Source organism: Sciurus carolinensis, chromosome 6, assembly GCF_902686445.1.
Source record: "Sciurus carolinensis chromosome 6, mSciCar1.2, whole genome shotgun sequence".
NCBI lineage: Eukaryota > Metazoa > Chordata > Mammalia > Rodentia > Sciuridae > Sciurus > Sciurus carolinensis.
Window position 1 is genome coordinate 115,863,174 of NC_062218.1, and position 18,076 is coordinate 115,881,249.

The 18,076-nt window shown below is 32.8% G+C and overlaps 1 protein-coding gene across 2 annotated transcripts in view; it reads left to right on the forward strand.

Annotated features, from left to right (window-relative positions):
* Positions 1-18,076, forward strand: part of Cep120 (centrosomal protein 120) — a 70,765-nt gene that overhangs the window by 20,219 nt on the left and 32,470 nt on the right. For both annotated transcript variants that reach the window (XM_047555631.1, XM_047555632.1), the window contains 7 exons: positions 1,633-1,781; positions 4,910-5,107; positions 7,034-7,261; positions 8,368-8,584; positions 9,838-10,015; positions 12,970-13,119; positions 13,918-14,100. In XM_047555631.1, coding sequence (XP_047411587.1) covers positions 1,633-1,781; positions 4,910-5,107; positions 7,034-7,261; positions 8,368-8,584; positions 9,838-10,015; positions 12,970-13,119; positions 13,918-14,100 — 1,303 coding nt within the window. The remainder of the gene's footprint in view (positions 1-1,632; positions 1,782-4,909; positions 5,108-7,033; positions 7,262-8,367; positions 8,585-9,837; positions 10,016-12,969; positions 13,120-13,917; positions 14,101-18,076) is intronic.

The window sequence follows — 18,076 nt, forward strand, 5'->3', positions numbered from 1 at the left end:
TTTCTTAACAAGACCTCTAAAACATAAGAAATAAAACTAAAAGTCATTAAGTGGGATACCATCACACCAAAAAGCTTCTGCACAGCAAAGGAAGCAATGGAGAGTATGAAGAGAGAGCCTTTAGAATGGGAGAAGATCTTTGCCACCTGCTCCTCAGATAAGGAATTAATATCCAGAATATGTAAAGAACTCAAAAAAACTTCACACCAAAAAAAGCAAATAACTTAACAAATGGGCAAAAGAACTAAATAGGCACTTCTTAAAAGAAGAAACATAAATGGCCAATAAATACATGAAAAAAATCATCTCTATCAATTAGGGAAATTCAAATCAGAACCACATGGAAACTAATAAAATATTCTCAAAAACAAACAAACAAAACAAAACAAAAAAAACAAAAAACCTCATGGAGACCAAGGCAGGAGGATCACATATTCAAAATCAGCTTCAACAACTTAGTGAGGCCCTAAGCAACTTAGTGAGACCCTGTCTCAAAAAATAAAAAAGGGCTGGGGAATGTGGCTCAGAGGTTAAGCACCCCTGGGTTCAATTGCTGGTCTACTCCTCCTGTCCCCGACCCACACACAAAAAAACCACATTGAGATTTTATCTCATTCCAGTCAGAATGGCAGTTATCAAGAATACAAATAATAATAAATGTTAGTGAGGATGTGGGGGGAAAAGTACCCTCATACATTGTTAGTGGAACTGGAAATTAGTGTAACCACTCTGGAAGGCAGAATGGAAAGTCCTCAAAAAACTAGGAGTGGAACTACCACATGACCTAGCTGTCCCACTCCTTGGTATATTTCTAAAAGCTCTAAAATCAGCATAGTATAAGGTCACAGCCACATCAGTGTTTATAGCAGCACAATTCACAATAGCCAAACTGGAACCAACCTAGGTGCTTTTCAGTGGATGAATGGATAAAGAAAATGTGATATATGTACACAATGAAGTATTACTGAACCATTAAAAAGATTGAAATTATGTCATTTGCTGGTAAATGGATGGAATTGGAGACTATAATGCTATATGAAATAAGTCAGACCCAGAAAGTCAAAGGTTGAATGTTTTCTCTGATCTGTGGAAGGTATTCTAAAATGAGGGGAGGTAGGCGGGAATTCTGTCAAAAGAAAGATCAAGGGTATAGAAGAAGGTAATTGTGGGGGAAGGAGGAGGGACAGGATAGGGTAAAAATGGTGGAATGAACCCGAACTAATTTTCCAGTGTACATATATGAATATACTACAGTGAAACTCATCATTATGTATATCTACAAGACCCTAATTTTAAAAAAAATTAAATAAATAGATCAGAATAGAGGAAAGGGAATGGTAGTGGGGAGGGAAGGGTAATACTGGGGACTGAACTGGGGCAAATTATATTCCATGCATTTATAATTATATCAAAATGCATCCTAATGCTATGTATATAACTTATGAACCAATAAAAATAATGAAAAAATAAGATTTCTTTGGAGAGTTTATAAGAATTAAAGGAAACCATTTGAGATATTAACTGTATCAATGAAAATTGCCAAGTAAATTTAAAAATATAATCATCTTTTAAAATCTTATAATGGTTTATGGCAAAGCATAAGCTAGTTTAATTGTGTTTTTCTTTGTAAAGTACCTCCCAGCGTGTCTGGACTTGACCCGAAGGATATTGTAGCTGTGCTGAATGAAGAGGGAGGGTACCATCAGATTGGACCAGCAGAGTATTGTACTGACTCCTTCATTATGTCAGTGACCATAGCGTTTGCCACCCAGTTGGAGCAGGTGAGATGTTTCCTCAGATTGGTGATTTGTGAAGATTTGAAAACCATTTTATTTTTAAAATCCTACCTTTAGGTATTAAAAATATTTGCAAGTAGACTTTTAAAAAAAGTTAGTTCAAGAAATGTTTTCTTTCATTTCATAAAACATTTTTTTTTTTTGCTTTTGGAAAAGAATAGATTTCAATGTCTTGTTATAACAGAATATATTCGGTTTAGGAGAATGACCATCAGTAAACATTGTTTGCCATTGTACTGTGTGACCTTGTAAGTACTGACTAAAGAATTTCTTAAATTTGCTTTTCTTTTTTTTAATTTAAAAATTAAATTTATTCTTTTTAGTTATTCATGACAGCAGAATCCATTTAAATTTACTTTTTTAATGTGGTTTTGGAGACATTCAGTGTCAGAAACGCTTTGTCTCATTAATATTTAATGCCTGTCAGGTCTGGGATTATTTTTCACCTTGCTTATAAGCTAAAATTATCCTGTGACTGTCATGATGCTGGCAAAAGATAGGAGATTTTGAGTTAAAAATCAAAGGACTTTATTACTTTCAACAAAGCAAGCAACATGAATATAGCTATATTTTCTGTAGTTCCCTTTACCCTAAGTCCCATATGGGAGCTATGCGGAGGCACACATTGATTTTGTCACTGCTGAGGAAGATGATTTGGGGAATGCAATCCTGTTCTTAGTCCAGGAAGACAATGTCACTTTTTTTCCCAGGGTTACCAGCTATATCCATGGGACATGGCTTGGGCAAGACTGGTCAGGACCTTGCAATCTTGACACACCCAGCAAGAATGTGCCAGGATGCTTTTGGTAGATTGGCTTGACACAAAATTAACTTTTATTCTTTTGCACTTCTCAACAACAAGTCTACTTTTCTTGACATTGTGCTGGTTTATAGCACCTGAAATACTTTAGTATCTTTAAAATTGGGAATTTGGCTAAATTTTATATTATTTACTTTCTTTTTTTAAAAATAATTTTTTGATGCTGATAGACCTTTATTTTATTCATTCATTCATTCATTTATTTTTAATTTTTTTAATTTGTTCTAATTATTCATTTATTTTTATGTGGTACTGAGAATCGAACCCAGTGCCTGACACATGCTAGGCAAGCTCTCTACCACTGAGCCACAACCCCACTCCTTATTAATTTACTTTCTTAAAGCTACAAAATGCCCACATAATGTACATTCCCCGATGAAATACGCAATTAGTGATTGCATTTTTATTTGACTTTTGAGATCACTTACAGTTTTTCTCAGGAAACATGTTTACTTTGTCACACTAAATTCACACTAAAAGAATTTTTAATACAAGTGGTTTTTGGATGTTTACTCTTTCTCCTTTAATTTGGTATTATCATTTCCTTGTTGACACATATGCTTTTGTTTTCCCCATCAGTTTCTTTATTTTTCTTCTCATAAAGCTCTATTGGTGGATTGCTTTAGCTTAATGCACCACCTTGATTGTGAGGAAGGTCCATTGCCTCTTTTTTTTTTTTTTTTTTTTTTTTTTTAATTAACTACATCAGGCCACTCTTGTCCACATGTCAGATCAGATAATTAGGAGTCTGCCTTATGTGAATATCTAGAATAGGCAAAAATTCCTAGTGACCAAAGCAGATTAGTGGTTTCCTGAGGCAGAGAGCAAGGGAAAAATTGGAAATGTGGCTGCTTAATGGTTACATTGTTGTTATTTGGGATAAAACTAGCCACTTAGTTTTTTTCTTCTCAACTGAGACAAAGGTAATTTGAGAAAGCATATAGAGATAAACATACCTTTTCAGATGCAAATCAGTTATTGAGAACAGGTTACTTAAAAAGTTGTATGTATAAACTTGGATGGTGATAGCCTTACCTCTTTCTTAAGTATTGTAAAGTAAGGGTAAAAAAAACATAGTCTCTAAATTGTGGGGTAATAAAAAATTTTTTAAAAGAATCTTTTCCATAGTGGGAATTAAAGTTAACTGTACCATGAAACATATAAAGTCTACCTTTGTTTTCTTAACACTTGCTTTCTGATTATGAAAAACAAGTCTCTAGTCATTGTTATGGGCTATGTATTTTTCTCCAGATATTTTCCCATTTTCATACAAAAACTACTAGGTGATTGGTGCATGGAACATGTATTATCTCTTTTAATCCTTCCAACAACAAAAAATGGGAGCACAGAGGAATTAAGTAAAGTTTTGCAACAAGTTATTGATGGAACCAGACAGAATTGGGGTTTGGGGGTCTGACACCAGAATTTGTGTTCATATGTTTATAGTTGTATAGGTGCTGCATGTGCTGTATATGCTATACATACACACATGTACTTTTCTACTGTAATTGGTTATTTTCACAAACCGTATGAACTATTAACTTTTAAAACCAAATGTCTTAGGTAATTTTTGTCAGTATATCGTTTAGCAGTTATACTGTATGACACCTATGATGACCTAAGTCATCTCCTATTGATGGACACATTTAATATTTATAGTTTATTGTTCTTGTGAAGATTTAGTCTGTCAGCAGATATTTTATATTTTATAGGACAGGAATAACATCTTTTAGTTACCTGTTGCCATGAAACTAGCAACTCTCAGAAATAACACTTGTAGTACAAAAGACATTTTTTTTGAGCTGTTAATTTATAGGTCTGTAAGCTTTTTTTTTTTTTTAGTTCAAAGAACCTTGTGTAAGGTGTTAAATTTAAATAACCTGCATTTTTTTTTTAAACTTTTTTTTTTTTTTTATAAAGTGGAGCCTCTTTTTTTTTTTGGTGGAATAGGATAAGATGAAAAAAAGTAATTGAAAATAAGGAAAGCTTAGTTTAAAATATTTGACCTTTCTTCTAGAAAGAACTTTTAACATATTCATTCATGGATCACTTGAATAAAATGAAAACTTTAAAACAACCTAAATCTACTAAGTCATTTAATTTGTGCTTTTGTAAGATGATCCTTTAAAAATTAGTAGAAATTAGTAATTTGGCAGATATTTAGAATTTTTGAGTGGTTAATTTTAAGATTGTATTTAAAAAGTCAGTATTTTAGTAAATAGTTTAGGAGTATCAAACACAAGTTGAATGGTTTAAAAGTAATACTCTTTTTTTTCCCCTCTTAAATGTTCAGTTAATTCCATGTACCATGAAACTTCCAGAAAGACAGCCTGAGTTTTTCTTTTACTATTCTTTACTGGGAAATGATGTTACAAATGAACCCTTCAACGATTTGATCAACCCAAACTTTGAGCCAGAGAGAGCATCTGTTCGAATACGTAGCAGTATAGAAATACTTCGTGTTTATCTGGCTCTTCAGTCTAAATTACAGGTAAGCACTACAACCAATTGGTTTTTAACTGGAGATGGCTTTTAAAGCATTTTCCTACCCTATTTAGTAGTGCAGGTCTTCTTTCTGCCATATATTTTAATTTTTTAGGTATTATCTAAGTCATGATGTCATTGAAATTACAGTTACTCCAGAATAATAGGAGATACCAATTAATCACTTATTGAGGAAAGAGTATATACGTTTTCAGTATATTAAAAAGCTGTACCTAGACCCAAGAGCTGTGGCCACAGGCAAGGTTTCTTTTATTGTGAGGGAGATGGTAGGTGTGGGCTGCAGTGTGATCACTTTATCTAGATTTCAGAATTTACTTTAATGCTGTTCAAATCAGAGATAATAATACTCCAAACCTGCCCATGCATAATTTTGGTACCTCTTTTTAAATTGCATTCTATTTAAAAATAAAACTTACCTAGTGAAAGTTACTTTTTTATCTTTTACAATTGTTGCTTTTGATCAGACTAAAGTGGGGTAATGAAATGTGTTTAGGGTAAGATAGTTATTTGTTTAAAGTAATTTCAGTCATTAGATTTGGCTTGCATTTTGGGCAGGAGGTGAAAAGAGGAATTAAGAAATTTTAGTAGTACTAAATTAAAAAACAATTTTTGGGGGTCGTACTGGAGATTAAACTCTGGGTTGCTTTACTACTGAGCTCCCCAGCCCTTTTATTTTTTTATTTTGAGGCAGTGTCTTTCTAAGTTGCTGAGGCTGGTCTCAAACTTGGAACTTTTGATCCTCTTGCCTCAGCCTCCTAAGCTGCTGGGATTACAGGCATGCACCACTGTGCCTGGCAGTAATACTAAATTTTAAAGATGATTTTGCTAAACTCAAGATTTCTAGAACACTGAAGACTATATAAAATAATGAGATTCAAGAAAAAGCAGTTGAAATCTTATTCTGTATCTAATATCAATCCTTATCAAATGTATTGATTTATAATTTGCTTCTAATGGAGGACATTTAAGTTATAAAAATAGTGCACCTTTTAACATTAAGACTAATTCATAGGTGTCTTGACTTTATCACGGCTGATATTAGAGCTAAAAATATTTTTATGTAGTGATTGCTTATTGCTCTCTAGAATACTCTTTTCTGAGGCCTTAATTTAGTAAGGGAAAAGAATAGTTATATAACATATACAAGGGACAGTCTATTTTGTAGTTTTCAAAAGGTGGTAATATAAGTTGAACTCTTGTTTAGCTTTCATTGATTAGCAGTACCTTCTCTCCCCCAGGTATTCTTTTACCTTTAACTGTCTAGTCCTCCATTTTATAAAAAGTCAAAAAAATAAGAAAAATGAAAAAACATTTGTTTTAGGATTGAATAACAAAATTATTTGAGATTTTAAAATTCCAAATCAAGCTGATCTGATGCCTTATTTTTTAGAACTCTATCTTAAAGTAGAAATAGAAAAGTGAAGTATTTTTTGTTTAAATTTACATACACATTTTTTATTATATAATTTCCACGTATAAAATTCCTTAGTCAAGTGCTAAAGTAACCATAGCTTACCAAAAAGACAGAAAAAAAGAGTGATAAGCATACATGATTAAAAAAAGAAATTAAAAAAAGGAAATAACTGTTACTGAGTTACTAGTAAACTTTGTGTTTTATCACATTTAAAAATTTTTCTTATTTGTTCTTTATAGTTATACATGACAGTAGAGTCCATCTTGATATAATTATACAAGTATGGAATCTATCTTATTCTAATTAGGACCCCATTCTTGCAGTTGTACATGAGGTGGAATTCACTATGGTGTATTCATATTATCACCAGTTTTAACAATCTTGTGAGAATTCATTACTTCATGCAGAGTTAGCCTGCATTAACTTTTTGTTAAATTTATGGCATTTAGATGAAAAGAGAAAGTTAAAGCCCTATTTTGTTTTTCCTGTTCATAATAGATCCATCTCTGCTGTGGAGACCAGTCACTTGGAAGTACAGAAATACCTTTAAATGGACTACTGAAAAAAGGCAGTACAGAAATCAACCAGCACCCAGTTACAATTGAGGGTGCTTTTACCCTTGACCCTCCAAACAGAGCCAAACAAAAACTGGCACCTATTCCTCTGGAGCTAGCCCCAACTGTGGGAGTATCTGTGGCTCTGCAAAGAGAAGGCATCGATTCCCAGGCAAGTAGTGACCTTCCTTCCATTCCCCCAGCTTCTCTAATGTCACTCATGATGATAAAGGTTAAACCTGAAAAGAGTTAACTAGCATTAAGAATATTTTTGTTGTGAATTAGTGGCCTCATTATATGATACCTGCTTTTTAATAAACCTTTCAGAAAAGTGCCGTGGTTTCTACTTTACAAGTAACTTTCTCAGAGCTTTCCTGGCCTTTGGTTCCTAGTGGGAACCATTTTCCCCCAACCCTAGCATAGCCATTTACTATAATAGAAAGGAAAATCTGATAAAAGAGAACATATTAAAACTTGGTTTCTGTGAATTTGCATTAGAGGTATCTTTTTGGTTGATACCAATTGTTCAGTGCTTTGTAGTCCTGATACTGTAGGCAGTTTCTACAACAGAGGTGGGCATTTATTTGAATGTATTTTTTTTTTTAATTGTGTCTGTCCATAGAATCACCTGTAATGTCAAAAGTCTTTCAAAGAATCAATCTATTTGTAGGTTGTAAATTAAAGATAGAAAAACTGAAATGAGTTAAATATATATATATATATATATTTTTACAAATATACACACATATATATCAGAGCTAAAAATATTTTTATGTAGTGATTGCTTATTGTTCTTCAGAATACTGTTTTCCAAGCATTTTATATAGTAAGGGAAAATAATATATTTGTATGCACATTTTCAGAGGGGAATGGAACAAAGGAAAGAAAATCATACTAGACATTTGTTTTTTTCTCCTTAAGGCTATAGCCCTCCATTATACTTCCTTGGTAGGAATCATCATTCCCAAGGTCACTCAGGCCTGAATTTTATTCTCAAATATCCCTTATCCATTAGGATGCATTTTTTACTCAGTGCTGGATATTATATTTCCTTCCTGTTCATCCTCCCTTTTTCTAGTCCTAGATACTATAAGGAAATTTACAAATTGTGAAGAAAAATAGACTAGGAATATCCAAATTGGGAATGGAAGCTCATTTATATATCTTATATATAAACATATAAAATATATATATATATATTAAACAAGGCCAGGTTTTTTGCTTAATTATGAGGGAAAATGTTTTGCAAATTATACTTTGTTTAAAATTTTTTTCTAGTCTTTAATTGAATTAAAGACCCAGAGTGGACATGAATCAGAGCATTCAAAGAAGAGAGCTTTAACCCCTATAAAGGAGAACACAGTTACTGGGCCAAAATCACCACGTGGATCCCCTGTTCCACCTCATAACCAGACCCCTCCAACCAAAGATGATGCAACAGAAAGTGAAGTGGAAAGCTTACAATATGATAAAGATACAAAACCACATCTGAAGAGTAAGATATTCTTTTCACTTATCTTTTAGGGGTTGTATGTTATAGTCATTAATATATTGCTATGAGAACTTTCATGGGTTTCCAGTGAAAAGTGTGGAGGTTTTTTATTGTTGTTGCTTGTTTGTTTTTGTTGTTGTGCTGGGGTTTGAACCTCTGGCCTTGCAGATGCTAGGCAAACACACTACCACTGAGCCACATTCCCAGCCCAGAATTGTGGAGTATTTAAAGAATCAATAATATGTGGCAATATCAAAAATTTCATTTAAAGTAATTGCAATTTCAAAATACACTCTACTGTCATGTATAGCTAAAAAGAACAAGTAAAAAATAAAATTGCAATCTATTTAACTTTGTAATAGTTGGCTAATTTGAGAATTTTTCATTTTACCTTTACATTGAAAATTACCTATTCAAAAGAAAATAAAGAATATAGTTGTTTCAAATAGATTTTATACTGTTAAACTCTTATTCACTGGAATTTTTAGAAAAAAGAGCTTTTAACCACCTCTTACAGTAAACTGTTTTTGACCATAAAAACAGGGCCTGAGAATGCATGTATCTAATTTTATAAAAATTTCCCATTCATTGCATAAGGGTCTACAGTTACAATTAGTAATATAAGCAATGATGGATTAGAAGTTAGAAGTTAGGTTTAGTTGTGTTACCAAGTAGCAATATGACTTGGACCACTTACTAAACATCTCTGTCTATAGTAGGATTAGATTAGATATTTCTATCATTTTAAGTTTTAGCCTTTTAAAATTTTAAATATTAAAATTTTAAAAAAAAATTTAAATGTAGTGCTGAGAATCAAACCCAGTGCCTCACACATGCTAGGCAGGTGCTCTAGATACAACCCCAGCCCAAGTCTGAAATAAGCACAACTGCTTCGTAAAAAGCGATATAATTTTATATTTACAGTAAATCTCAAGTACCACCCTTCAGATAGATGCTCAGTTCTGTGTAGTTGCCTGTTAGAAATAAGTGCCTTCTAGGTGTTAGTCAGACATTATTGCTTCAGTTCTGTGTGTTTTAATGTTTTGCAACATTTGTTGAGAGTAAGCTCTCTCTTTGTACAGTTCTAGAATGGGAAATAAAAGCCTACGTAATTTTGGATAAACCACTTTTTAGATACTTATGCCTTAGTTCATAAGTTCATAAAATAAAATAGTCAAATTCTTTGCTTGAAGGTAAATGAGATGATAGCTTTAAATTATCTGAACTTTTTAAAATTAATTTTATGTTCATTTTAGGCATTAGTTCTTCTGTACCTGCTCCACTGACACAGCCAGTGGCTATATCCAATATTTCAGAAACAGCTTCGGGACAGAAGATTGCTGTTCCAGCAACATCACATCATTTTTGCTTTTCAATAGACTTAAGAAGTATCCATGGCTTGGAAACTGGTTTCCCAATCAACTGCATATTAAGGTGTGATTTGATTTTGTTTGAGGAGAGATATATTTCCTCTATTTGGGAAGTCATAGAGAAAGAAAAATGTTATAAAAGAAATTATAACTCTTGTTAAATCAGGGAAGGGAATAAGTCTATATTCTAATAACTTTAAACTTAAACCAGAGTGACTTTGTGGTATGAGAGGTAACAGTCTTACCTATTCTGGTATGATGAGTAGGTGCTGATGATAATTTATTGATGATGCCATTTAAAATAGATGGCTCTTGAACTTTAAAGTTTTGTTTTTGTTTGTTTCTTTGAAAAAATAATGGTCGTATAGTATCTAGTTTTTCTATAAAGTTGTGTTATAGTGAGAGATTTTATTCCTAAAACCTACATTTCATAGATCTGAATCTAAAAACCATGCTTAGTGAGCTAGAAGTGAAACTTGCTCACTGGTCAATAGAAAGAATTGCTATATATGTAATTATTTAGCTAAATAAATGCCTTTCCTGTGTATCTGTGTGTATGTGTGTGTTTGATACTGAGGATCAAACCCAGGGCCTTGCATATCCTAGGCAAGTACTCTACCACATTCCAGGCCTGCAGTATTTTTTTTCTAATAATGTTATGTTTTCTAAGGTTTTCATGACTGAAATATAAATTAAATGTAATATAAGAATGTATTTGGAGTAGTTTTTCCTTCTCATAAATTTCTTCGAAGCAAACATTAGCATTTGAAATCCAATTTTTGGTCTTTCTGTAATTGAAGTGAGATCTGTCAATTATCTTGAACTGCCATACCTACAAATCTCAGCAACTGTCCATTGCTTCCTGCTGTTATTTGAGGCATACATGGTTTTCAAGAGCTTAAATCAACCCATACCTGTATCATATTTTTCAATTATTTGATTCCTTCTCAATTTGTTTCCAAATTCTCCATGATTTGGCATGAATAATAGATGGAATCAAAGGTCGTAGCTCTGAGGTGAAAAGAACTAATAGAATGAAAGCCTTTCCATCTCAGTTTACATTTTGCAGTTTACCTGTTAAATGCTAACCATCATTACTAAAGTGTTGTTATTTGGAATTGAAGACTGAGAAAAGATTTTCTCTTAAAGAGATAGCTTTTGTTGAAGGGTTTGTTTTCTCTATTTTAGAAATAGAATTATTAATTCATTAATTCATTAATTTTTTGATACTGGGCTTGAACCCAGGGATGCTTTACAACTAAGCTACATCTTCAGTCTTTTTTATTTTTTATTTTGAGTCAGGGTCTTGCTGAGTTGCTTAGAATCTTGCTAAATTGCCCAGGCTGACCTTGAACTTAAGATCCTCTTGATTCATCCTCCTGAGTTGCTGGAATTATAGGAAAGCACCACTGGACCTGGCCTTGTTACTTATTCTCTAGTTTGTCTTTTTTTCTCTTCAACCCTTTGACTGAGAACTTTCTTTTGCTGCTACTAGAGAATCTGATCTAAATCTGCCTATAAATAAATGTGGCCAGGAGTGTCGAAACAGGCACAAAATTAGATGACTATGAGAGTGAGCATTGTACAAATCCACTGTGAAAGCACTAATGTTAATATTTGCTTTTACTTCTTGTCATCAGGACCATTTGTTTAACCATGAGGTGCCTACATTATGCCAACAATTAGAGGTATTAGAGGTACCTGGTATTAGAGGTACCGGAGCCACATAAACAGCAATTTAGTAAAGAAGACAGATTCAGAGATAAGTCAAAATATGAGGGAGAGTAGTCATTCTCTTGGCAAAGAAGAAATAATATTCTAAACAGGAAGTAAATAACTACAACCCATTTTATACTCTACATAAATTTACTGGATGCTTGTTCAGTCTTTGATTCATTTTAATGCACTTTTTAAATGCCACTTAATTTTTTGTTTGATACATTTTATGTTATCATGCTCTGCATCACTATGAAATTGTAGTTTGCAGCTATGTAATAGCATTTATGAAATAAGACATACCAGTCCTACTGGTCAAAAAGTTTAATCTGCAGGATTTCCTTCAATCTGGATTTTTTTTTTCCCTCATTAATCCCTAGATCCTATGGTGGGGTGTAGGGGTTGAAATCTAGGATGTGAACTCTCCGAGGTGAATTGACTTCAGTGAATATAATTTTATAGGTATTGGATCAATGCATAGGATCTTTTTGTAGGAAAAATGATTTTTTTTTCTAGTAGGATTTAAATTTTAGTTTCATGTATGAGTAACGACATACAGGATAAAATTTAAGTGAGCATTATAATATCATTATGTTTGGCTTTAAATTCAGTGTATGTTCAGCACAAGTCAGGCATTCTTCCATTTAACCTAGTATGGTTTTATTTATCTAGCTATTCATTCATTCTTACTGTACTAGGGAGTAAACCCAGGAGTGTTCTGCCTCTGAACTACATCCCAGTTCTTTATTTTGTTACAGGGTCTTGCTGAGTCACTGAAACTGGCATCAAACTTGAGATTCTCTGTCTCAGCTTCTTGAGTAGCTAGAATAAAAAGGCTTGCACTACTACCTCTGGCTTACCCTAGTACGATTTTGTGACAAGAGCAAGAATGTCACTTGTTGATTTATCCATAATTTGAGTTGTTTTTATCCTGATTCTCTGTTCAAAGATAAATTACTATGAATTCATCCCTTTTGGAGTTGACTAAGGGCTTTTTAGCCCATAAAAGATCAGGACATTATATAAAGGAAAGTAGGTTTAGAAATTAAAATTTGCAAGCATTTCTTAAGTGTTTATTAAATGAAAGAAACTGCTTATTTCTTTCTGGAAATGGAGATATGAAAAAGGATACATACCTTCAAGGAATTCTAAGGCAAATGGGAACTCAGTATTCCTACCATTTTGTAATTTTAAAAATTCTACTTTCTCTAAGTAGTCATATTGTATTTTTTAACCAAACTATTTTTAAGTCTTATCTGTAGACTATACAGTAAGACTTTCTTTGTATTTCTTAAATTATAGGTATTCATACCCTTTCTTTGGAAGTGCAGCTCCTATTATGACTAACCCTCCTATAGAAGTTCGGAAAAACATGGAAGTTTTTCTTCCCCAGTCTTATTGTGCGTTTGATTTTGCAACTATGCCTTACCAGCTGCAAGATACCTTCTTAAGGTAATGTATATACTGTGTGTATTTTCTTATTGAAAACTCTTGAAAATTTGTAACTTATCAAAAGAAAGAATTTATAGAGGTTTAAATCTACATTGGTTGAGAATCAAGAAACACATTTATAGATAATTTTTGTGACGTTTGTGCTTCTACATCACTTTTACATGGTTTGTTTATTTATTTGATATTGAGGATTGAACCCACGTTGCTTTACCATTGAACTACATCCCCAGCCCTTTATTGTTGTGTTTTTTTTTTTTTTTTTTGAGGTAGAGTCTCACTCAGTTGTTTAGGGCCTTGTTTTCAGATTTTTATATCTTATCTGTTTGAGTTCAGATATTTGAACTTTGTTAAATAAGAACTTTGATAAGTAACTAAGAATATTTAGTTTTGGTTATTGAGTCACTGAATGACTGTGGTGTATTATTTGCTTTTTTTGAAGGTCTGTAATCTAGTTAACTGAAATAATTTGTGGGGAAAAAAAAAGTGAGAACAAAAGGTGTGAAATGTCTTATTTTCTGAGTATCACAATCCAAATTTGTACAGGAAGAATGAAGGGTAGATACAAAGTATCTAACCATTTGTGGGACAGTGTATAAAGAGTTTATTGCCTAGAAAGAGGTGTAGAAAACACAATTGTACTTCATATTTGTTACCTGTGGAATTGAGCCTTTAACAGTTGTGTTAAATAACTTTTTAGGAAACAAAAACATATTTTACTACATCAAGGGCATTTATAATTTTAGTTCAGAAAAAACTTTAGAGTTGATAGGTATGAACTCATGTTTCTCTCTTCCTTAGGATTCCATTACTGGTTGAATTATGGCACAAGGATAAAATGAGTAAAGATTTACTCCTGGGAATCGCGAGAATCCAGCTTTCTAACATCTTGTCTTCAGAAAAAACGCGTTTTTTAGGTTCTAATGGTGAACAGTGTTGGCGTCAAACTTACAGTGAAACTGTGCCTATTATAGCAGCACAAGGGTAATGCATCTCACACAATTGATTTTCACTTTCCTTCTATTCATGTGATGTTAACATGCCACAGCTTTATGCTTTCATATCCTCTTTTTGCTGATATTTATTCTTTGACTTGTGGGGTTTGTATTCACTTTACTGATTAGCTTCCTGCTGCCCATTTTCCTTCACAAAATTAAAAAAATTTTCACTACTGCAGTATCCTAATTCTTATTGAGACTGCTAAGTATTTTCCCTCTCTTCTCTTTAAAGTTTTAAATTCAGACTCTTTTATTTTGTTATTTAAGGTTAAGTTTATAATGTATTTGTACATAATTTTGCATTAAAAATGGCAGGTACTGTTTTCCACTTAAGAGTATTTCAATTTTTGCCTCCAATCTAAAGTCTGAGAACATTATATATGTCAGCAGTCAGAGGCAGTTTTTTTTTTCAAATTTATTCATTTTTATTAGTTTATTATGATTATACATGAGTGGGAATTCATTTTGACATTTTTACATGTGCATAATGTAATTTGATTAATTTCAATCCCTAGTACCTCCCTTTCTCCTGACCCCCTTTCTCAACTCCTCTGGTCTCCTTTCAATATTCATGAGGCTTCTTTCCTTTTTTTTTTTTTTTTTTTTTTAACTTTTTTTCTCTAGCTTCCACATGTGAGAAAATATATAACCCTTTACTTTTGATTCTAACTTATTTTACTCAACATGATGCTCTTTAGTACCATCCATTTTCTAGCAAATGATATAATTTTGTCCTTCTTTATGGCTAAATAAAACTCTGTTGTATACATATCCCATATTTTCTTTATCCATTTATCTGCTGATGGACACCTAGGCTGGTTCCATAACTTGATTGTTGTGAATTGCATTGCTATAAACATAAGCATGCATGCATTACTGTAGTATGCTGACTTTCCTTTGGAAAATACCAGCAAGTGATATATCTGGGTCATGGCAGTTCCATTCTTAGTTCTTTGAGGAACTTCTGTACAGATTTCCATAGTTGTACATTTTATAGTCCCATCAGCAGTGTATAAATGTTCATTTTCCCCCACTTGCTTGGCAGCATTTATTGTGTTGTTGATGATTGCCATTCTTACTACAGTGAGATGAAATCTCAGTGTAGTTTTGATTTGCATTTCTATAATTACTAAAGATCTTGAACATTTTTTCATATATTTTTTGGCCATTTTAATTTTTTGAGGAATGTCTAGTCCATTTGCGATTTATTGTTTGGGTTATTTGTTTTTTTTTTTTTTGAGATCTTTATATATTCTGCATAGTAATCCTCTGTCAGAAGAGTCGCTGGCAAAGGTTTTTCTCTTATTTTGTTGATTTTCTCTTCACACTCGTTTCCTTTGCAGTGTAGAAGCTTTTAAATTGGATATCATCCCATTTATTTAATTCTTGATATTATTTCATGAGCTTTAAGAGTCCTATTAAGGAAGTCATTGCCTGAGCTTCTATGTTGGAGCATTGCTCCTATGTTTTCTTCTAGCATTTGCAGAGTTTTTGGGTCTTATTCCTAAGTATCTGATCCATTTTGGATTGTCTTTTTTCTAGGATAAAAAATAGGAATCTAGTTTCATTCTCCACATGAGGATATCTAGTTTTCCAAGCACCATTTGTTTAAAAGATGTTGGTGAAAGCAAATGTTGTCGAGGATCAGATAATCATATCTGTATAGGTTTGTGTCTGAGTCTTCTATTCTTTTCCATTCGTGTAGAACCATACAGTGTTTGTGACTATAGCTCTGTAGTGTAATTTAAAATTGGTATTGTGATGTCTGCATCATTGTTCTTTATGTTCAGAATTGCTTTAGCTATTTTAGGTCTTTAATTCTTCTCTATGAATTTTAGGACTTTTTTTTTCTAGTTCTGTGAAAAATATCATTGGCATTTTGATGGGACTGCTTTGAAGCTGTAGATTGTTTTTGATAATATGGCATTCATATATATATGTACTGGGGATTTAACCCAGGGTCACTTACCCACTGAGCTACATCCCCAACCTATTTATGTATTTTTTAAATTTTAAGACAGGTCACCCCAACCTGGTTTTTGTTTGTTTGTTTTTCGTTTTTTTGTTTTTTTTTGAGACAGGGTCACACTAAGTTGTTTAGGGCCTTGCTGAGTTGCTGAGGCTGGCCTCGAATTTGCAATCCTTCTGCCTGAGCCTCCTGAGCTGTTGGGATTATAGGTGTGTACCAACACACCCAGCAATATGACCATTTTAACAAATTTAATTCTGCTTCTCCATGAACATGGAAGGTCTTTCCATCTTCTGTGTCTTTTCCTGTTTCTTTTTTCAGTGTTCTGTGATTTTCATGATTGCTGTCTTTTATCTTTTTGGTTAGATTTATTCCTAGGTTTTGGGTTTTTTTTTTCATTTATTTGTTTATTTGGGTTTTATTGTTATTTGAGGCTATTGTGATTATAATTGTTTTCCTGATTTCTTTTTCCCAGATTCTTTATTGATGTACAGAAAAGCTATTGAATTTTCTGTTTTGGTTTGGTATCCTGCTATTTTGCAGGATTTCTTTATCAGCTTTATAAGTCTTTTTTTGGATCTTTTGAGTATAGGATCATATTATCTGCAAGCTGCTCATTTGATGACTTCTTTTACTGTTTGTATATCTTTTATTTCCTTCTCTTTCAGAGTCAGTATTTTAAATAAATTACTGTAGGCTGGGGATATATAGCTCTGTAGCTAGCATGTGTGAAGTCCTGAGTTCAATCCCCAAAACGACAGTCTTTTTTTTTTTTTTTGCCCTGAACTTCATTGCCACATTGAAAAACTCGGATTATTTCATATATTTTAATCAACATATTTGTTGAATTATCTTTTTTAAATTAATAAAAATTAACATTTAATTTAACATTGTATACTATTTTCTTTGTTTTTAAAGCATAATGAGAATGAAGAAGTTAAGACTCTGCAAAAATTTGAGATCTTGAAATTTCTTTTTTTTTATTTCTTTCCATCCGTGGCCACTTCCAGAGACAGAAAGATTTAGCAAAACCTTTATTCACTTGGAAGGTGTAGGAACAGGTGTCTTGGAGAACCAAATATTTGGTTAACTGAGTTCTTTTTCTTCTGAGTCCTCTTTCTGAAAAATATCTTTTAAAAATTAGTGTTCTTTTAATCATTATAGCTATTATTTTAATGTTGTCTGCCTGTTTTGAATATTGCTTTTATTGTCTTGCTTTGTAGACAGAAGTTTTTGCAAATTTACTAAGTGAGACCTTCAGATATGCTCAGGAGTTTCTCTCAGATGTAGTAGTGCTTCATTTTACTTTATTCATTTCTTCTGAGATTTGTGAGAAGAAAATTTTAAAGTTGGCTAATTAAGAATTCTAATTGTATGAGATTCATCTATTAAAGTTTTCTTTGACTGGTATATGTTTGATTTAGAGAAAAGCCATATGTTTTGATATTTTTCAGCCTCCTACCTCAATTTGGGAAGCTGAGGTAGGAGGATCTCAACAAGTTCAAAGCCAGCTTCAGCAAATTAATGAGGCCCTCAGGAACTTAGTGAGGCACTGTCTCAAAATAAAAAATAAAAAGGACTGGGGATGTGGCTCAGTGGTTAAGTGCCCCTGGGTTCAATCCCTAGTACCAAAAAGCAATAACAATAACAATAACAAAGCTTTCATTCCTCTCTAATATTTTGTCTTATTTTTTATTATTTAATGATAATATTACCTGCAGTTCTTTGATACAGAGAGATCCTCATTATGGCCCAAATAATTTATACTTCTGGAAATTAACCTGGGATAAATAATGCATATATTCTGTAAAAGACATATACATGCCCGGTGTGGTGGTGCATGCCTGTGATCCCAGCTACTTGGGAGATTGAGACAGAGGATCACAAGTTTGAGGCCAGTCTCTGTAAGAGCAAGACCCTGTCTCAAAATAAAAAATATAAAAAGAAGTAGGAATGTCATTCACTGGTAGAATGCCACTGGGTTCAATCCCCA